This window comes from Pogona vitticeps, chromosome 2, assembly GCF_051106095.1.
Source record: "Pogona vitticeps strain Pit_001003342236 chromosome 2, PviZW2.1, whole genome shotgun sequence".
NCBI lineage: Eukaryota > Metazoa > Chordata > Lepidosauria > Squamata > Agamidae > Pogona > Pogona vitticeps.
In genome coordinates, this window is record NC_135784.1 from 122673334 (window position 1) to 122696263 (window position 22930).

Here is a 22930-nt window from a genome sequence, read left to right on the forward strand (position 1 = left end):
ACGCCCTACCCCAAAAATAAGCCCCAGTTGAGTGAAACCCTGTCCTCCACCATTGTACAGGAACCAGAAGATGGCATGACTGTATTTGAATAAATGTAGGTTGTTGTACATGAAAAAAATAAGACATCCCTTGAAAATAAGCCCTAACGTGTTTTTGGAGCAAAAATTAATATAAGACCCTGTCTTATTTTTAGGGAAACACGGTAATACAGTATTATTATCTACAGCTCTATCTTATTTGATTTTGACTGGCAACCCTCCACACCAGAACTTGTGTTCATATAAACCCACTGAGCCATGTGCCATATTCTTCCATTTTACTGGATTTTAAAAAAAGACTTTTCATCACCTTGGATGTGTTCATCTGCTTATCTGTGTTTGAATATAGCTTTTACACACTGATGAATGACTCTTAAATAACCATCTTTTATATTCCTATCTCTTATCCTCAAGGTCTATCAACAACTTCTAATAGCAACTGATTAACCACCATTATTTCAGAACCCTTACATCTCCATTACATTCTATCTTCTAGCCTCCTAGTCTTGTCTGCTGAGGCGACACTCATACAGCTGAAGAAGTGGGCTACAGTCGACAAGAATGTATGCCAAATAAAACATGTTAGATAGTACCGGACTCTTTGTTGTCATTTCTGTGCTGTGCTTAAGGAAATGCCAGCTTCTTCCAGCTGTATAGGTGGTGGCAGCAGATTATGTCAGTATATCAAATATTACAGTTTGAGCTGGCACTGCTTATTTGGTTGGAGTGCCTGGTCGTAAAGCCAGTGGCCAGGAGTTCAAATCCCCACTGTGCTTTTTAGAAGAAGCATCAGATCACCTGAAGCATGCATAGCTGGAGAGATGACACAAAGTTATGCCTTGGGTAAGTTGCATTTTCCCAAGAATTCCATCGGAAAAAGGAACTGGTCAATCACCACTTTACCAGGAATGGATAAGCCACCTTCTCTTTCATACTAGAATACCCTGTGAAGGTTGCTGTAAGTAAAAACTAACCTGGAGTCACATTATTCAAATTACAATTTAGAATTGTTCAACCAGGGACAGAAGTTCTTTACGGTGTGGCTCTCAACTACAAATAAACAAGCATGTATTGTTGTTTTTATGTTTAGGGTTCTCAATAAATAGAATATTGTTCTTATTTCCTCATTTTTAAACCTTTCTACTTGTTTTGGGGATGATGAAGTTATTATTAACACTTCAGAACAGGTCAAGCAAATATGGCCTATGGGCTGCATGTAAGCACCCAAGATAATGTTTATGTCCCTCCAATTCCTTGATACTTCTCCCCCAGTACCAAGAAAAGACTCACAGTTTTGTACTTTCTGCGTTTCTGGGGCCATTTCTGGGTGTGATGGAGTCTGTAGTGAATGCCAGAGGCAAAACATTGGCCCACCAAAGTTGCCAGCTCCTATTATAGAGTTTCTCATGATAAATTAGAGATGGATGCAGCTCAAATGCATTCATGCTCTTTGTGTTATTTAAGAATTGGCTTTCGTAATTTCCTTCCTTCCTGTCTGTCTGTCTGTTTGTTCTCTTTATGTTTTATTTTCATTGTTGCACAGACCCAATCAGTCAAATTAACCATTTGTCGCCCATCAGTATCCTACCAAACATTTTTCTACCAAAACAAAGTACTACATCTACCATGAAGAAATGGAGGAAAAATCTTTAGACCATGCCTGGGTTTTAACATTCCCATTTTTAAATGGCAACACAGTGTTTTATTGGACTCTGCCCATGGCACTTTGCCCATTCCCAACACATGCCACACCTCATTCTTCTCCAGGCTGTACTCCTCCATCATCTTGTCCCCCTGCTCCTGGAAGGTGATGATGATTAAGGCCACAAAAATGTTGACAAAGAAAAATGGGAAGACCACAAAGTAGACCACATAGAAGATGGACATCTCCATGCGATAACCAGGGCTGGGACCCTGATTCTCATATGTAGCATCCACTGAGTGCTTGAGGACACTGCAGAAAAGACAAAACAAGTAGAGATGGAGAGAGGAAATAGGGGAAAACAGAGAAAGCCCTATGAATTACCCATTGTTTCCATTGTCCCACCTAACACAGCAGTAGCATCCAGTGCTTCAGTGGTAAGTTCCAAAATTCAGAATTTGGGATAATCTATCCTGACACCTGAAAAGCATGGAATATTTATAACACTGGATCTAGAAGGCTAGTCAAATTAACCCAAATTAGCTGTGAAGTCTATTGCAGATATGAGATTCTTGTAACTCAGGGAAATGAATCTTACTAATCTTTGAATCTGGTCCAAAGCTCAGCAAAGATGGCAGCTGGATGTGAGAATGAGATGGCTAAGAAGACAGCACTTACCTCTTCCTCTTGGGGTGCACAGAGGAAGAGGAAGATGCACAGAGTTATCCTGACTCTCTTCCCTATATGAAAGTCTAAACTTTAGCACTTTTGAAATGGATAACTTTTAACTCTTCTATGCTTTTTTTGTAATTAACGAAAAGTAGATTTACATCTCTGTAAGTCAACAAAACATAATTCTACTATTTCCACAATTAAAGATCAAGCATCAAGTATTATATTCCAAACATTATTCTGTCTGCAATTGTGACTCTAATTTCAAAACTGTTTATTTGTGCATATGTTTCAGGAATTCATTAAAATGCTATTATTATGTTTAGCAATGTTTATGCTTCTCTCATCCTATCATCTTAAAAAGTGTGACAGTTTCCCCCCCCCATTGTAATATCCCAAACTTTAATATCCAGTATTTGATTTTGGGACTCAACTACTATATGTCAGGTTAGGTCAGCTAATGCCTGAACCCCTGCAGGAGTACTGCAAAATTTCATAGACCTCCTAGGAAAAATCCAGAAGCCTGTGTTTGCCACAGCTGGCATTTATCCTAATAATGTATATGCCGATGTGGTTACAATGTTGAAATGCTTTACCACCGTTTTGCTCTTTTTATAGAGATATGCATAAAGAATTAATTTGTCTTTTGTTAGACAACAAGCTGGACTGTTCATCAGATTTTATGTATCTTTTCTTCTTGCTGACCGAGATAAACAGATGATGGTACAGTCTGCAAAATTTTTAGCAACAGCAAAGGCATAGGGCTAATGCAAATAAAGAATATTACTACTATTAAAAGGATTGACTCCAGAATGAAACCAAACAACCTTTGACAATCAAATTAACCTTCATCTGAGTATCAAAGTACATATAACTCTTTTCACTGTTGCAATAATTTCAAGTAACATCAGCTTGTCTAACTCTACAACCTTTATTTACCTACATTGCCTCTATATTCCATATGTACAAAATTACTTCAGAGTTGTTGTAACATCCAAAAGTATTACAGTTGCGAAGAAAACTGTAGGCACAAATACTTTTTAAAAATCCTGTCAGTTTGTAAACAGCTGCAGGTGTTAAGATTTAAGTTGTAGGCAAAATCTTACATCAGAATTCCATATAGAATACAGGAGCAAAAAAAATATGTTTTACATTGAATTCTAAAAATACAAGAGTTTATAGCCTAATAAAGCACATTCAAAAACAAAAGATAGAGAATATATCTCTTAAAATATTAACATTCTTAGGGATTAAACTGCATAAAGTAAAAAAACATTTATTGGCTTCTAAGCACATTATCACACTCACACACACACACAAAAGAGTTCTCAATGCTCACCCCTCTACCAATTAAAATCTATAGAGGAAAAACCATGATGATCATTGTTTTTTGATGTCTGATACCCAAAGTGGTGTGGAGTTGTGAATATGTGATAAATACTCTGTTTATTGCATGTGTCCTCTCCACATATTTATAACTTTTACCAATTGTTTTATTTTCCTTCTAAACATCCCATATCTGCTCACTCAAGTTTTATGATGATAGGAAACTAGTGGGTGTGCCACCATAATATAAAATCCTATAGCCTTTGCATCTACTCAAATTACTGGGCTAGGAATAAAATTTTTGGCACACATCTATATTTTTGCCTGAAGTTTCTGCTAGCTTAGCAATAATGTGAATCCTAAAACCTAAATGTCATGGATATACATTTTCAAAAAGATGGTGTTATAAGGTAATAAAATGCCCTTTCTTCATTAATTCATCCATTTATGATAACCTCATCACTACATTTACAAATTATAACTATTCAGTTACCAAGATTGTTTATAATTTATTGTCCTTGATCCGATGGAGCTGCCTAATTGTTTTGCAATGACTTGTGCAAACTATTTTTTCCAGCCACAAGTCTTAAACATACTTCTACTTTAGGGCAAATTTTCCTACAGTCCCTTTAATTTTTCTAACGCTCTTAAACACACAAAGTTTCAAATGTTAACATATATGTTATGTGAAAGGTTGAGGCAGCAGCTGTCTTCCTAAATTTTTTTTTTTTTTACTGTTAAAGATGAGATTTGATTTTTATCAGAAGCAACCCTCCAACAAGGATGGGGACATATAAAACTCCTCTTAGTGAGAAATCCATTCACCCTTTCTGAAAATACAGGGCTTAGGAAAAAGCTTCAAATTGGTGCTAATGTAAACTTCATTTTAAGGTCCATGGCTATATGGAGAGGGGACTGCTTGATGAAACAGGGCAATCAGTGAATAATAAAACTGCCTTTTTCTGAACACCGGAGGGAGATCCCAATAAAAAGTTACATGATCCTAGTGAAAAAAAGAAAAGCAAAACATAACTGCTAGCTATGTCTTTAATGCAATGTATAGTTGAATCTTTCAGGTTTTCTGTTTTCCAAAGGTCTTTGCACGAGTGAATAAAATTATCCACTTTTCCCCCTTTTGAAACAATTTTACTAGGAAAGTGAAAGCAATCTATGTTTCTAGGCATTGTTTCTGTATCTCAAGAGAGAAACAGCTTTTCTGGTTCACTTTCATTCATGATTTTGTCTCTTTTTAAGATCTTGCTGAGTAGTTAGTTTACTGGTAAGAATGGGGTCTCCATTCCAAAGTAAATAAGACATTTTCAACCTTTTTAATTCAGCAAATCTAAAACTGAGGGTTCCACAAAGAAAAGGAAAATGTTTTAAATTATAAACCTTTAACCACACCAAACTGAAGAAACAAAATCTACATCCTAATGTCAACTGCAAATCGGCCATTTAAAAAGACAAACACCTCTGTTTTCTGTGGCTACCTGTCAGCATAAACAAATAAAGAATTAATCCACTTCCTTTTTCTTTGGATGGTATTATCATATGGAAAGAAAAAAACACAGCATATAAAGCTCAGTCTCACAGGTAAGATAACTTAGTGACAGCTACAGTCATACCCAAACAGAGAATTTATGGAGGTTCAGCCCACCGGCATTTCTTTGACAGCAGCCAACTACAACAACCCCTACATATTAGTAGATCCTCATCTTGAATAACTTACTCTGGCCAGCCTTCTCCTGTGGAGACAGTGAACAGGGTAAGGAGTGCCCACAACACATTGTCATAATGGAATTCATATTTCCTCCACTCTCGTCTCTCAGCCTTCACTTCATTGTTCTTCTCATAGACTAAGTACTCTCCCCTAAGGAAGGAGATCAATAAAAACATTCAGGGACATGTCAGTGAAGATACTCAGTCATTCAGATGAGGTTATCTGGAAGTTGAGTAATGGCAACTGGACTTCTTTCTTGTTAGGTTGAAACATTTTGCTACTCATCCAAGTAGCTTCTTCAATCTGAGGAGAGTTTGTAGGAGACCCCTGATATATTCTCCACATTGGTTTCACTTCCCCCTGGTCTGAATAGGCTCATTAGAAGGACAAAGGACTGGAGGTGAGGGATAATCCCATTTCAGCAGTCCTTCTCTCAACAGGGGTGGAGGCCTTAGATACGATCTGTCTCCTATTTATCACATCACACTGCCTTTCACCTGTCACCAGAAAGATTAGGACCACACACACCAGAAAGACCACTGTTAATGAGTGTTACTGCATATGACAATGGGTGGAGCAAGACTGCAGAAGTGGAATTATACATCACCCCCAGTGCTTTGTCTTTGTAATGAGTCTATTCAGACAAGGGAGAAGTGAAACAAATGTGGAGGATATATCAAGGATCTCCTACCAACTCTCCTCAGACTGAAGAAGTTACTTGGACGTGTAGCGAAACATACAGTGTCTTGCGGGAATAAAAGTGAGGAGGAAGAGATCCATGTATCCTGTCATCCATTAGGAGCCATGTAAGAAACCCTTCTCATAATCAATTCAGTAAAGACAAATTCAAACTCATATACAATTTTACAGTTGCTTCTTTAGCACAAAACATTTGAGAATTTCTGCCCTTCATGATTCATTCACTGTTTGCCTTTTACTTCCACCAAACATAAAAATACATTTTAGGGAAGAAGCCAAATCTTCTTTGATTAACATATTTATTTAGGACTTTAGGGTTTGTTGTAGCAGCAATGAAAAAGTATAATTCTGAGTATTCAACGTACTGCTCATAAACAGCTTCCTTAGTCTCTCTTGCTCTTCCATTCCCTCCCTCCATTTTAAAAAAATCCCTTAGGTGGTTTCAAAGGGAGATGTCTGGTTTGTAGTTGTCTGTAAACTTTGTTTCCATCCCCCAGAATTTTTCTGTGTCCCACACTGACTCAGAACCTTAAAAGAAAATACAAGTGGTAGGTATCTATAAGCTACATACTTTACTTTGCAATGCAGTGGCCAGGCCACTTTCTCAGTTATCTAAGAAGCAAAAAGGAAGGTAACCAATAGGCTTCTGGGACAACCTGAGATTGCTTGGAAAAGACTGGGATCACTCTCCAGAGATAATAGAGAGATAGCTCTAGAGCAAGTGAGTTAGGTCTGGACAATATTGAGGGATAACCATGGGGCCTGAAAGAACACTGGGACTGGGAGGGGGGTGGTGAAGTGGAAGGCTGGGATCTACTGTTCTCTTGTGATGAATATATTGTGTGTATGATCGCATGCCCTTAACTAAATGAACTGAGTTGTGTGGAAGTTCCATGGTTTGTTCAGCTATTCTGCTCCAGATAATCTGCACCAGCATGCTGTCTCACTCACAAAAAGGTAAGAGAATTCTGCCTTGTTGTGAGGGTTACCATAGGAAGAAGAAACAGACTGGAAGCAGAAGTGTAGCAAATAGATGGCAGGTACATACCTGCAATCTTTTTCAAACTCCTTAGACTCATCTGTACAGTAGAAGAATTTTCCCTTGAAGAGCTGGACAGCCACCACAGCAAAAATGAACATAAAGAGCATATACACAATGAGAATGTTGAGGACATTCTTGAGTGAATTCACCACACAGTCAAAGACAGCCTGCAGAGAACAGAGAACATGTGTAAGAATTTGCTAGGTTTAATACTATTATTATTGTATCCATTCCACTTTCTGTAAAACCACCACTGCCGTGACAACAGGGGATTAAACAGAAAATGGAAAGAAGTATAATTAAATAACTATAAAAGCAGTGTGAAATACTAAAGTACCAAATGTAAAGATGAATAAAAAAAGAAAAATTTAAAGCAGCAGACTGCAACATTCCGTAGTACAGCAGTTCAGATAAAAGATAAAAGCCTACTGAAAGAAAAATGTCTTCAAAAGCCATATGAAAACAAATAGGGAATCCAGTGGATTTTCATAAGGAGGGTTTTGAATAATTTTGCTGCCATCACTGAAAAGGCCATGTTTCTTATACTTGCCCATCTGATCTCACACAGTAATCTGAAGGACAGCATGGATTATGATCTCAAGGATCAGTCAGATTTAGGTGGAAGAAGATGGTCCTCAGTTGTTCATGTAACTTCAGAAGGCCTTCTTTCTTTAAAATCATCATTGCTGCCCCAAACATCCTGTCAGTATCCTCAGAAAAGGGGAATGACTTGTTTCCTCAAAGAGGAACACCCTCTTGGTTGTTTTCAGTGGGGCTGCTGTGTTAGTCTGTTGTATTGAAAAGAACAGAGAGTCTTGTGGCACCTTAAAGAGTAATATGTAAAGTTTAATGGACTAGAATCCACTTTGTCAGATGCATGAGTGTCATTCCCACTCAGGTATACATAAGTATGAGTACAGAAGAAAGACGTTTTTCTCATGCGGGCTCAGAGGGAAGTGAAATGTAAGAAATCCAGACTGCAACAATTAAATGAAAGCTGAAATGTATGTAAAATAAATGTAAACACAAGTAAATGTAGTGACTATTCACAACACAGGCTTGATGATAATATAACTATCATCAATGCTACATCTGATGAAAAATACTATACTTAAAGTAAGCTGATGTCATAATATGTTTGTTAGTCTTTCAGGTGCCACAAAAGTCTTTGTTACCTTTTCATTTGCAGATCTGTTGTATCTTTAACAGCTGCAGAGCAGCAAAAGTTAAAAGGAACATCTTGTCCAGGTATGGAAACACGAAAGCTTTGTAGCACAGCTATCAGAAACACAGGGGCCCTGCTAGAAAAAACAGGTGCAATTAATATGCCCCTCATTCAAATGACATTTTATTTGTGAAATATTACAGAAAAAGAACACCTGGTCCCAGTGCTCAATCCCTGGTTCTTCATTTAAAGGACTGAAGTCTGGGCCTAGCAATGTTGATTCTAGTAAGAATTATCTTGTTTTCTCTTTTAAACCCTGTTGTCTACCTCACACATACCTTGAGCTTTGGCAGTCGCTTGATAGTTTTGAGGGGTCTAAGGACACGAAGGACTCGTAAAGATTTGATAGTGTTGATGTCTTTTCCTTTGCTGCCTCTGTAGAGAGATGTTGGATAGGGATAGAAGAGCAGGAGAAAACAGTGAGATCCATGTTTCTACACCAGTTTAGGCAAAGGTCTGCCAAAGGGACAGATACCACCATACTACTTGCTCTTCTACAACCACTTGTTGGCATAGCACTCCAGAATGCCAGAATGCCAAAGTTACTTTGTACCTCCACTTCTTTTAAAGTCTTGCACATAAGGTCCCACAATACAGGGTTTCTAAGTTTCCCCTTTTCCCCCCACGTAGAAGATTTGCTCTGCTTTAGCTATTGTGTCAGCCTTTTTAAAGCAACTATCCATTTTTCCCATCCTCTAGTTACTTTACTCGACTTTATATGCTACTCCATTTTATGTGTTTTCAGTGTCATCTACCACTGTTATTCTCAATTGGCTGTGCATTTGAACGTACCACTATATCAAAATGAACGAAGGGGCAGAGATTAAAGATCTGCATCCTCAAACAATGCTTTCAAATGCACAGTGCGATGTGTGTTACAAGAATGCCCCAAAGTGAATAGTTGCTGATAATTTTAAGAGCATATACAAATAACCTCCACAGCATTACCAGAATGGGAAGAATACATGGAGCTGATTTCCAGACCTGCAAATGAAAGACCGTTTGGACTACAATGGACATTTATAGAATAACTGGGTTATCAAGGTATACTAAAGTCAATACATTGTCAATGGCATTGGCTATCTTCCTACAGAACGGCACTTATCAGTACAACTTCATTAGAATGCTATTCCTTCATATTTATGAGAATGACAGTCCTTGAAAGCATAGTGAAAAAATCCCTGGGTAAGACGTTGGTTGATGGTAGCACTTCACAAGGTAAGGCAGTGGTTCCCAACTTCGGGCAAGCCAAGTATTCGTGGACTGCAACTCTGAGAAACCCAAACCAGCACAGCTAGTGATGAAGGCTTCGGGGAGCTGCTGTCCAAGAACACTTGGGTTACCCAAGGCTGGCAAATACTGACATAGGGGAATGGATGATACATTTTAATGTTCCTCAATGTCGGAAGTTTCATTGTATGGAAAGCTATCTCATTTGACCGATGCTGAAATAGGTCTTTAGGTGAGTGTTTTTTTTAAAACATTTGCACTGGTTTGTGCTCTGTGTGCAACCTAATACTTACCTTCTCTCTAGCAGGGAACTGTAAAAAGAAATTCCAGCTCTCCATGGGACACGTGACAGAATTAGAGATTCACATATTTGAACATGAAAGCATAAAATACATGCATCCACCTCAACTGCCATGTATATCCTCCTTAAGTCAAAAGTATTCCTGGTTATGAGAAAATACTGTAGTGCCCCCTCATCTCTTACCCCCAAGAAGATACCAAAATCCTGCCTGTGAGGGGGATGCTCTGGCAGTCCCTAGTAGGCTATCTGCCCTGGCCCTGTGCCCCCCAGTAGACCTCATGGAGACCCAGGTGGCAGGAAGTCTCAGGGCACAGAGAGGAAGAGGGAGATCCTAGATGGGAGGAAGGAGGCAGATGAGTCACATCTGAGTGAGGGGGCAGAGGCTGAGCTGAGTTGGCATGACCCAGGCTGAAAAGAGGAAGAGGAAGAAAAGAAGAAGGACTTGTCCCTCATGGCAGACTCCAAGGGAGGGGAGGTGGTGAAGGATCTAAACACTATCTTCTGCATCCTTGATGAAGACCATGGGCGGTTGAGAATCCTTGGACTAGGGAATGGGTTAAGTCCCAACTTGTCAAAGGGCAAGGACATGGGGAAGGCATGCTGCTCTGCAGTCCACCACTGACGCCAACCTCCCTGGAGACCGTGACAGTCAATGCTGGGAACCCTGGCTCCACCCCAGTCCAAAGGAGGCACTGGCAGAGGAAGCAGCAAAAGAATTGTCTTTGGTATTGCTGCCAGGAGCAGGAAAGACTTGGAGGCCCTAGGAGACTGTAATAGCCCATCAATACTGGACCCCTTTAAAGGGTGTCAGTGGGCTGGGTTCAGTGTGGAAATTTAGAACCCAGCCGTGGACTGTGGACTACAGTGGCCAAGATTGGAACTTGGATTTGGGCAGGAACTGGATATAGCAAGAGAGTTAACCCAGCCCCCCTGCAGACTCTTGGGGTGGGGTACAGCAGGTGTCCCACCAATTCTTGTACCCCATTCCCCCACTTTAATAAAGTCCAATTCAAGTAGTAACAAGAGTCTTGACGTCATGGAACCCACAGTTTAGGAGGCCCTCCTCGCCGCTCCCAGCAGTTTACACTGCCAAAAGTAACTTAAGAAGTTAATGTGATAAAATGAGTCACAACCTAATTTGAAAATTGGACATTATCCAAATACAGGAGTGCAAAATAAAAGATAGAATAACATGCTGGAGCTATTGAAGTCAGTATTATTCACTATCAAATAAACCTTGATGTGTCTGAAGCTATGGGCTGTTCCCTCTCTTTATATACAATGTCAGATCCTAACTGCCAGCAATTTTTTTGCCAGTTTGTATACTTGTTGGTAAACCAGGATCATGGGATAAAATGCGTACACAGAACTAGAATAGTTTCAGGTGCCTTCATTCTGCCCTCTACACTACCAGGTTTTCACATAACAGGTCTGACTCCACTGCGGTCCTAATGGATTTTCTAGATAAAAATACTTCAGAGCCATCAAGGCCTTGAAATACAGGAAATGTCTTTGAGCAGAATCACTATTCCTTTGAGTATCTAAATTTTCAGGTGCCTATCAATTTGAAAGCAAAATGGGTTCACTCAAAGTTAAGGGAGTAATTACTACACTTTCAGTAATGGTGTTGCTACTATACCCTCTGAAGAATATTAGGGTGACTGCTTCCACTAAGCTAAGCCCACAATCAGGGACATTGTAGCTTTTCCAACATTAGACTCATCTGAGAAATCAAAATATTAAACTATAGCTCTCAGTTACAGCCATGCCTAACACATAAATAGGGAGCTGTTCTGACTACAGCAGAGTTACCTAAGCTGTGATGCTGAGGAGTAGCAATTTACATTTCTGGATCAATATATGAATAATTTCATACAATAAAGGGCCTGAATAAAATCTGCTGCTGGAGAATCACTCCTGGAGAGATGGTTTTCAAACATGTGACTTAAGACACGTTCATTCTTAACAAAGCAATTGAAGAACGGCCTTGAAGGACAGCATTATAATTCTTTCAAAGGCCGAACACAAAGGGAAAGAGCTCCAGTTACTGATATTGTTTTCTTAGAGCTGGATCATCTCTCATGACTGCTTCAATAAATGAACTGCATTAAAAGCATGAAGATGCAAATCCTAGGCCCAGCACTAACATTGCAACTTGGTCCTTTTAGCAGTCTCTCTGGACATGATATCCTACTGTGTTGAACCTTCCCAGTATAAATATTTAGCCATGGTGGAAAACACTGGCCTGTGGAACAGAAAGATAAAAGGCTTATTTGTCTACAGAGGAAAAGGCACAGCTTATTTCCATAGCGGTGCTGGTGCCCTATCTGCTTCTTTGGATCATACTGGACCCTGGGCTCCATAGCCAAGGTGTCACTGCTCTACAATTCTGACTTTAGCAGAATATAACACGGAAGGGACATGGTGAAACAAGCCACTCTCATGCAAGTATCTCATTGTTGCTTTTGGCTGCTGGTGCCCAATGAGTTATCGCAGACTTTTGAGAAAATATCCCCACCTCAGAAACGGCTTCAAAAGAAAGTCAGATATTACCAAAAAAACTAGTAGGTGGTGCTTCTGCACCAAAGTAAACATGTCCTGTCACCACCACCATCTTGACTTCCAAGGCTTAAAAGGAATGTTTCAGTTCACCAGATCACCATAGCTAATACACCCAGTACCCAATCTAACTTCAAGGAAATTGAGTTCCAGAGAGCAATCCTGAAAGTAAAAGACACTGATTCCAACTCAGTGTGAGATGTGACAGAACCAATGGAAATGCCTTATGTCTGGAGAGATAGAAAGAGCTTCAAGACGTCTTCTCTTCCAATTGTATTAGCCACTCAAAACGATGTATAACCGAGATCACACAGATAAATAGAATGCATACTAGAGTGGGTGAAAAAGAGAAAGAGAGACAGACAGACAGAGAGACTTTACCGTGAGCTGTTCCTGTTGTGAAGTGGCAGTGAAAGGGAAGAGACAAGGAAAGTGAGTAACAATCAGAAAGCGAACACACAACATAAACCCCAATGAACCCACACCCCGTGCTGGCTCTCTCTGGGAAAGTCTGTGTCAAACCGCTGCTTTGCCTGTAGCAGGTAGACCATTCACTACTTCTGCCCCTGCTGTCTTGAAACAGAGGGAAATGGGCTACACATTTCACTACAGAAATTTCGAGTTCAGCACAATGAAACCTGTTGCTGAAAAAAAAAATCCTCCATCAGCTCTTGCAAGCTGCAGATACTTGGTACTCAACTAGAAGGCTTCCAGTACTGGGCAATGCATAGTTTGTACCCAAGAAGGACAAAGTTACACATCCTTGGTTACCCTAGAAATTCTCTTGAAGAAAATATTGACAGCAAAAAGTAACAGCCAGAGATGGCTCCAAAAATCATAGTCATCCTTAATTGGAGTTTATTAATACCTCATTCAATTCAGAACTGATTTATATCTGAATTTTTATCTTATATGCTTGTTTGTGTTGGGTGCTATTAAGTTGGAACCAACTTGTTGCAACTGTAAAGTAAGTGAGATATTCAAGGAGTGATTTTACCCCTTTCACACACCCTCTCACACTGGTGAGTTTCTCTTAAGTTCCAGCCCATCACTGTATCCACTACACTACACTGGATATCTCATATTAGATTACATATCCCTTATTCTTTATACTTTCCAGTTTTTCATGTAATGTTTATTTATACAAATTTATATATCCTAAATTCCACTGAAATTATGGAATTGCTGAATACATAAAGGGCAAAGTGTTAAATAAGTAAGGAGTTGAACTGAAAGATTAATTCTGACTTCTACATATACTTACCAGGGAATAAATGTAAATGTACCAATGAGTCTGGGTTCCTAATAAAAATGCATCCGATCAGGTTGCATACTTTTACACATAAGGGAAGCTAATTAAGCTATTACTGGTCCATACCCATAAGCTGGCACAAATACACGTCGACTCTATTAACTTTTCCTACCACAACAATATTTCATTTCTCCCAACACCTTTCAGTGGCAGTGAGTTAAGTGTTTATGAAGCTGACTTCTCTGAATGTTAAACTGAGGTACAACAATAAGCTCCCCTCTTCCTCAGGGCTGATTATCAGCTCAGACCAGAATAGTGGCCAGGAGGGGGAGATCATAGCTGAGAATTAAGCCGCTGAGACACTGTGCGGCTGTTATTGATGCAAAAGTATGAAGAAACAAGACATGATACAGAGTACAGAACAGTACAGTATATACATAGCAGAGAAATAATATAGAGCCTTCTACAGTTAACTAATGTAGGTATGGTTGGTTCAAAATGCAATTTCTAGGTGGTAATGAAACTAGTGAGAGACAAGAGAGGAACAAACCAGATCACTAAAAATCTAGAGTGCAGGAAAAGGAAAGATGGAGAAATGTGTAGAAGAGGGTGGAGGGTTCATTCAAAGTGAAAAAGGCTTGGGAAACATCATCACCAACAATACTCTTGCAAAGTTGTTTGCACTGATTGTTAATTGTCTGAAACTGACAATAGTCTACCATTTTTCCATGGATGCATGTCTCTGACAAGAACAAAAGAAAAGGAAGCTGACATCTATTTCCATGTGGCTCTCTACTCCAAGTCCCACATTCCTGATCAAATATTTGTCAGATATCTGTCATCACCAACAATGCATCCATCATTCTCATCCCTAGCTTTCTCCTTATTGATTCTGAAAGAGAAACATTGCTCTCCATAGATCTCCTAGGCTGAGGGTGCAAACTGAAGCAGGTGTCCATCGACATGTTGCATCACCAGCAGAAACACATATCTACTAGATTCAGGCCTGGAAGAACCAAGAGTACTAGATTCCACTGTATTACGAAACCAACCAATCAACCCAACCAACCACCAACCAGCTTACCCTTGTGGTACCTTAAAGACTAACAGATTTATTTCAATTTGAGCTTTCATGGATTACAACCACTAAGGATGTCTCCAGAAGAGTGCTCCTACACCTATCGATAATTTTAAAGAGCAATTCCATCTTTCCTTTCCAAATAGATTGATTGTGCTACGTAAAAAGACATAGGCAAACGTGGTAAACACATTCAAGTAGTAGTAGTAGTAGTCGTAGTAGTAGTCGTAGTAGTAGTCGTAGTAGTAGTCATAGTAATAATAATAATAATAATAATAATAATAATAATAATAATAATAATAAAGGCAATATTAGGAACAGCATATATACTGCATCAATATTTAACAGATACTGAGGTTTTGGGTTAACACTTGTATCTGTTATATAACACCAGTCAATGTTTTAATAATGTTGACTGTGCCTGGTGTTTAATCATCATCATCAGCAGCAGCAGGAGCATAATATTGTACACAGAATACATCATTTTGGCCTGATAGTAAAATTCTACAAATGAATTAAGGCAAAAGCTACCCAGATTTAGGGAGAAGCTCCAAAACACTAAATCTGCAACTTATTCTCTTTCTTTAGATCTTTATGAAAACAAAACTATCGGTCTGACCTTATGGCGTGCTACAATATATGGTATATCGAATCAAATACCTTTAAGCTGTTCAAACACACCTAGAAGGGTGTGCTGCAACTGGACTTTGTGCCAACCATACTTCCATTCTGCTGTATAAACTAAATGAGGGCAACAGCATATGTCTGTCTTACCCATCCAACCCTAATGGAGCTCGTTTCTATATGGGATGGCACTGGCTCAGTGACACATCCAGCACATGGGAGTATCTGACTAAAAACTTTACTCCCTGTTCTACTAGTGTTTTCTAGATGGCTAGCCAGCCATATCAACCAAAGGACATTATGCAGTTATTTCACATTTTCCTCCTTAACAGATTTTTTTGTCAAAAGGAAAACACTGGAAGACCTAGCAGGAAGATAACAGGACATTTATAAGTGGAAAACACAATTGTCTGGATATCCCTCTCATAAAAATTCTGTGAATAAGGCAGGTCAATTCAAGAATAAAAACTCTCCCATGAAGTACCTTAGGATTTGAGCCCCGATTCTTTTCTCTGCTTGAGATCCAGGAAATGAGCTTCACCTGAAATCGCTAGCGAGGCAAAACCCAGCGAGATTTATGGAAGGGTCCCAAAACATGAGATCTGGAACCTTTTCTTTTTCTCAGATCACCAGTTCTTCATAAAACCAACAGCACTAGCATGATGCTTCAGCCTGCTACAGGATCTGTTATAAGCTAGCCAAACAAAATTCTTTTCTCACTCACTGACTCTTAAGCTGAGCTTTGTGGCCCCAGGCCAGAACAAAAGGCTCAGAACGCTCACTCTGTGGTCAGGTTGCTCTGCCAAAGGCTCCACAGGCTGAACAGAATGACAAACCACAATGTTGTTGCAGCTGAGCCAGATGGGGAAAAGAAGGTGGAACACCTACAAATTAAACCTCACTCAGCAAGGCCGGAGACAGCAACCCTGAGTCCCAGCAAATGAATGTTATCAAGAAGTAGGCAATGGTGTGGAGGCCATAGCACTTTCCAGCTCCATGCAGAGTCCTGCTTTTGCCAAACTATAGAGGGAAGTTGCTGATGTGTGGAAGAGATGGAAAAGGGGGTGCAAAGCATGCAGGCAGGGGAGGGAAGTAAGATGAATATAACTGGGGAAATGCTGACTGCATGAATCCAGTAACCTCCAGGTTGTTGTTGTATCACCTCCTACTTTCCTTATGGTTTGCAGATAGATAGAAAACATAAGAAAAGTTTGTATTAATAAGTAAGAGCTTGATGCTAAATGCTGGAGGGTACATCTCTTGTTTTGCTAAACACTGGGATAAAAATGTTTCAAAAGCATACATACTTTCACCTGTTCAAACACCTACAATGTCAGATCAATCATCTAGAAATCAGATTTCCAACCTCTGTTCCCACACTAATTTATATAGTTAGACAATTAGAGCAGGGAATCACCCTTTTCACTTATATTTTTCTTCAAAGCATTAAGTATTACAGCATGTGCACTGATAATGCTAAGCAAATAAATAGCAGCAACCACTATGCGTTGGATAGTCTTTCTTTCCTGTTTGGCTCGGCTGAAATGCCTCAAAATTATTTCTTTGTGGGGACGAAGCTGGTGTCAAACTGTCCCGTTAGAACTAACTACTGTGGGAATTGACAGGGAATCCTGTCCAAGGGACATGGAATCATCACAGCCAGCACTATATCTTGTGCACGACTTGTTGTCACCTGCTCTGCAGATAAGCGAAGCAAGTGCAAGTCCTCCAATATCCAAATGTCCCTGGTCATTCCTCTCTTGAGAAAATAGGAAAACTGGAATTGGAGCCAGTTCAGACAAGCCTTAAGAAACTGAGTAACTATACATCTGGGGGGAAAGGCCCGATGTTTGACCTCTTAGTTTCATGTCACTTTATTGCTGTGGACCACATTGCCATTCCCAGATAGGATTCAGCACAGAAAGTTCTTGATTCTAATCCACTAAACCCCATTTATTGACAAAAATGAGAACCCAGCCAGGAATCCTAACCTTAAGATAATGATGCTTTATTTAGCCACAATTTTCACACTGTTCTTACTTTCCATATAATCAACAGTATGCCTTTGCATCAGCCCCATTTTCTTTTCAAACTGTCTCTTCCCAGATGAGCATGTCTGATATCTGTGACTCTGTTGCATATCCCATCACCCCAACAGGCTAGCTTGGTGAGTTCACAGGACTTTCTCTATCAGCACCAAAATTGAGGAACTGCCTGCAAGACGCGAACAGCCATGGCAATGCCAATGAGCTGTTAGTCTCCTCTGCAACCAAGACTATATTCTTCTGCATAACTTCCAATCTTCATAGTTGGTTTCAAATTGGCTGTTGAAACATTGCTGATCTGTTTTTAAAGAATCCTGGCTTAATTTTTGTTATCAGTTTTCAAAAATATAACGCTGAGTTTCTGCAATCATAGCTGCAAATCCTACACTCAAATTTACTGATAATGCAAGGGAGCTGTGTTATGCAAGGCTGGAAAATAGCTCTTTTACTCCAACAAAACACACTGGCAGAAGAAATTAGCAAAGATGGGGAAAACATTTGTGTAAACTTTAAAGGAAATTAGGAAAAGTTTACATTTTCTTAGTCTGGAAGTAAATAAAGGATACAAATTGGGATGAAAGGTATTTCAGGTTATTTGTGAATACTAATTCTAGTATGCCTAGCAAACCTTTAATGTGTAGGGCTCTGTAAGTAGCCAGCAAATTATTTTACACAAGGTTTTAGAAGACTGAGGGAGGAAGTGGAGTTTTCAAGGTGGATAACAGATGAATGGATTTCCCCCACTCTTAAGAGCCCAGACTACAGTATGTATGGGTATTTAACTTGTTTGTCTTTAAAGAATGATCAGCTTATCTGGGGAAGACATAAACTTTTCCAGTACTACAAGAGTTGTTATCACTATGGGGAAATAGGCCTATCTCTACAGACCTATTAATTCCAAAAGGAAAACCTGAAGAACAGCTGGGAAGTTTTAGCTACGGGTATTTCAGAGGAGTGACCCACTGGAGCTCAATCCTGTAATAACAGTTTGTTGCAAATCTCTCCCACAACATATTACACAGCATTGATGACTATGATGTGAAAATTTTGTCCACAGCTTGTTGAATGACAAGCTATGGACAAAATTTATTTATTTTCTTCATACTTAGTGGACATAACGCTTTTGGGAACTTTATATTGTGCAACAGTGATGGTGTAATCTGCTGTGGCTCTTTGGCAGGGGAATTAAAAGTTTCCTATTCCTCCTCCAGGTTCTGGGGGTCCCTAGGGACTCTTTTCTTCCTGGGGAAGTGGAATGGGGTGGGTGGGACCAGTGGCAACAATTTAGGGGTATTAAAGAGTTACCTTCTTTGTTCCAAGGCCCCCACAGTCTTCCTCAAGACAAAAGGAATTCCTAGGGAATCCCAAAACCTGGGTGCATGGGTGATAGAATAGGAAACTTTTAATTCCTCCCAACCACTGTTGATGACATCATCATGGATGCTAGCATGGATGGTAGAAAGGTTGCAACAAGATTCTGGCCAGAATAGATTGATTGCATCACTCAATACATGTTCAGTTTGCATTACATTTTAATCCTGACCTATGGACTTTTAGTGAAGACTCAGGTGTGTGGTGTACTTAAGATCTGAGCCAAGATTTTCCAAGTAGCCTGCTTTGCAAGTTGGAGTTTGGGGATGATGTGATAGGTAGGGTAAATGTTCTGTATGCTTCTGGAAGTCACTGGAGTGGCCATCATTTCTAACTACTCTGTCACCCAGCAGCAGTGTTTGACAACGTGGCACCATTTTGTGGATTGTCAGGTGGAAAATGACAACCTGGGATGCCACAAAATCAGAGCAAGAAATGCAAAGAAACCAAAGGAAATTACATGAAACCAAAAGATGTTGACATGTTTTATTCTAACTTTCCCTCCATCTTCCCTACAATTTGAGGTGAAAGTTCAGTTTTGACTCACTCATACAGTATATTCTAGTCTGTTAGTACTGTATTATTGAAATCTTAAGAAAATGATTTCTATAGTTTGCTTTAGAGAAAATTAGACTTCAGATTATTGCAACTAAAATGAGTTTATGTTCGTTATCTAAAAGGTACAAAGAAAGCAAAAGGTCCTTTAGGAATGAATGGGTGGCTGGATTCGAGCAGCTATTTATTTAAAGCATTTCTTAATTGCTTCTCTGCCTATCAGAACTCCCAAAACACTATTCAATAAATCAAATATAAAAATTCTTTAAAAACAGATTTGAAGCCTTTTTTTAAAAGCTAGTTTTCAAAAACCATCTTCCTTTTTATTGCTCATTGTGGATTTGACTTGATTTGCTGTCCTGATTCTCATGGCATCTGGATTATAACTGCCCCAGATGAAATTAAGAAACTGATCACTGACAATCAAGGATAGTTTATTTATTTATTTTATTTACAATATTTTTTAGCTGCACCATTGCCAGTTTGAGGGACAGGAGAAGACGGCACTAATTCCTCACACTATTTTTGGTAACAGTTCGTGAAACACTGAAGTGGCGCAGACACACCTTAACTTAAAAAACTGTAAACCGTGACTAGTTCTACATTTAATCAGCTGTTTCTGTTAGTCTGTCCAGAACAGAGGGGGACCTCTTTGCAAATAGTCTTTGCCCTGTAATCACCCCAGGCATCATCACAAACAACCTAGAGTATTAGCTCCGCTTAGTACAGTATTTCATTTCATTCTTGCTGGAGATTTGTGGCTAAGTTTCCCACAACTTCAAATCACACACGTCCTGTAAAGTAAAGCGGACAGCCTGCCATTCCTCTAGCTGACCCTCCAGGAAGCTCCACATGCAAGGGGCATCCCAAGCCACAGGGAGGGCACAAACATTTGGAGTATCCATGCTCAATTGTGATGGTTTACAATGCTCTACTACAATGGCACTGGAAGGGGGGCAGAGATGAGGTAAAGGGCAGTGAATGGGGACAAGTTCTCTATGTGCTGAAAACTATTAACAAGACCCATCATGCAACAAGCTTCACCAGACCTTTCCCCTCCAGCAGAAGGAGATGTACTGGTGTTTTCTAAAGAAGGAAGTCAAGAAAAGCAAGCACTTATGGCTTGTATAAGAAACTTACGTGAAGGCAAATGCTACCAATGCTCCACTGACCACAATGAAATCCAAGATGTTCCACAGATCTCTAAAATAAGAGCCTCGATGAAGGATCAGTCCTAAGTCAATCATCTGCAGAAGCAACAAAAGCAAAGAAACACATGTTTTTTGAGGCAGTATACATAGTTTTTCGTTAGCGTAGCTCTGAGACACCCAGCCTTCGAGTGTCAATGGGGGACTATCATTTCATGCACTCCACCTAACAAAGAGGATCAGCTTCACTGTGTACTTTCAATACAGCAGATGCAGGCCGAGAAAAGCAAGTGTTTTTGCATGAAAATGAAAATGTTAAGAGCAGACTGCAGGCATAGCCCTAGCACTCATGTGCAATGCAGAGAAAGGAATACATATGACATCTCATGCCCTGCTCAGGTACTGAAATTTGAAGTAAAGGTTCCTGAGAGCTGTGCATCAAGTTACTGACATGTAATAGCCTTAAAACATAATTGGCTTTTCCTTGGGTGTACACCACAACTTCTTTAGTCATAGCACCTGCCTTCCCAGATTTAACCATGCCAGTCTTTCCCAATCACACTGGAAGAGATAAGAGTATGATGCAGGAGTGGATGGGATGGAATCAATAATTCCTGTCGCCATCTTCTGTGACACGGATCCACAGAGTTACACAAACATTCCTCAGCACTCACACTGTTTTTTACAAGTACATATATATAACAGGAGGAGTCTGGAAACAAGAATCAGACTGCTATTTTAAATGCTACAGTAAATAGAGACAAATCTTGACATTTACATATATAAGAATATAAGAAGAGCCCTGCAGGATCAGGCCAAGGGCCCATCTAGTCCAGCTCCCTGTATCTCACATTGGCCCCATCAGAATCCTCTGGGAGCACATGAGACAACCAGATACCTGTCTCCTGATACCCCTCCCTTGCATCTGGTATTTTGAAGTACCTTCCTTTTAAGTCTGGAGATTATACATCCCTGTCATGGTTTGTAATCTGTAATGGACTTTTCCTCCAGGAATTTCTCCAATCCCATTTTAAAGGCATCTAGGCCAGATGCCATCACCGTATCATGTGGCAAGGAATTCCACAGACGAATATATATATTTGTGTTTTTTTGTATGGAATATTTGAAGATAAGATATGAATATGTGTGATTATTTAGAAATCATGCGCAGGAGTCTTGGAATGCAAGCAGTGAGATTTATCTCTTTTGCAACCCACAAAGTTACTCTCAAAGTATAAATGAATCCCTAGAAAACCTCTTACAACTTAATCCTCTCTGCATTTAATCAGAAGATGTTCCTATTGCCTTTCGATGAATTTTACTTCCAGGTAAACATGTCTGGAAGACTTGGATTACCCTGTAAGGAGTTACAGCACCATCTAGGGGTCCTCAGTCAAAATTGCAAAACTTTGGCATTGTTTGCAAAATTAAAGTGGGGAATTAAAAGTGGGAAGAGAAGTGGGAAGAAAGCAAAATATTGTGTCACTTCAAAGACTAAGATTTATTTCGGTGTGAGTTTTCCTGGATTTCCAAATCCACTTCTTTGACACAGTGAGTATGCACACAGGGAATGAAAAAGAGGATTTTGATCCAGGAAAGCACACACTGAAATACATCTGTTAGATCACTGGTTCTTAACCTTGGGTTACTCAGGAGTTTTGGACTGCAACTCCCAGAAGCCTTCACCACCAGCTGTGCTGGCTGGGGTTTCTGGGAGTTGCAGTTCAAGAACATCCGAGTAACAAAGGTTAAGAGCCACTGTGTTAGATTTAAAGTATACAAAGATTCACGAGTGGTCTCTTTGCCAGCTGGTAACACAGCTTGATCATACTGACGAGCCCCCATCTTTAAGCTCTGATAACTAACAAATAAGTCTGCTAGTTTTCCGTATGTACTTAGTTCATGAAGTGTAGAATGTTAGAGCTCAATGAACATCCAATGTGTGAAGTGTCTTATCTCGATCTGTAGAATGGGAAGGTAAGAAAGCTGGAAGAACAAGGGGTTGGTCGAGGTGAACATCAGAAAACACGTTAGACAAAAAGGCCAAATAGGAAAAACAGTGACTTTATCCCCGTAGAATTGAAGAAGTGTTGGTCATACTGAAGAAGTGCACAATTCACTTGCTCAACATGCTGGTGAAATGGCTAGCAAGAATACAGATTTATGTGTAAGTAGCCTCAGGTTGGGGATGTGGTGACGCTGCGGGCTAAACCGCAGAAGCCTGTGCTGCAGGGTCAGAAGACCAGCAGTCGTAAGATCAAATCCACGTGATGGAGTGAGCGCCCGTCGCTTGTCCCAGCTCCTAGATAAATAGGTAATACCTCGGTGGGAAGGTAAAACGGCGTTCCCTAGTTACACTGGCCACGTGGCAAGGGAAACTGTCTTCGGACAAGCGCTGGCTC

The 22930-nt window shown here is 39.8% G+C and overlaps 1 protein-coding gene across 9 annotated transcripts in view; it reads right to left on the reverse strand.

The window, feature by feature from the left end:
- Positions 1 to 22930, reverse strand: part of CACNA1A (calcium voltage-gated channel subunit alpha1 A) — a 355947-nt gene that overhangs the window by 97381 nt on the left and 235636 nt on the right. For all 9 annotated transcript variants that reach the window (XM_078385849.1, XM_078385848.1, XM_072990312.2 and 6 more), the window contains 5 exons: positions 20521 to 20627; positions 8644 to 8740; positions 7147 to 7307; positions 5409 to 5549; positions 1792 to 1993 (listed from right to left, as the gene is read on the reverse strand). In XM_078385849.1, the coding sequence (XP_078241975.1) occupies positions 1792 to 1993; positions 5409 to 5549; positions 7147 to 7307; positions 8644 to 8740; positions 20521 to 20627 (708 nt within the window). The remainder of the gene's footprint in view (positions 1 to 1791; positions 1994 to 5408; positions 5550 to 7146; positions 7308 to 8643; positions 8741 to 20520; positions 20628 to 22930) is intronic.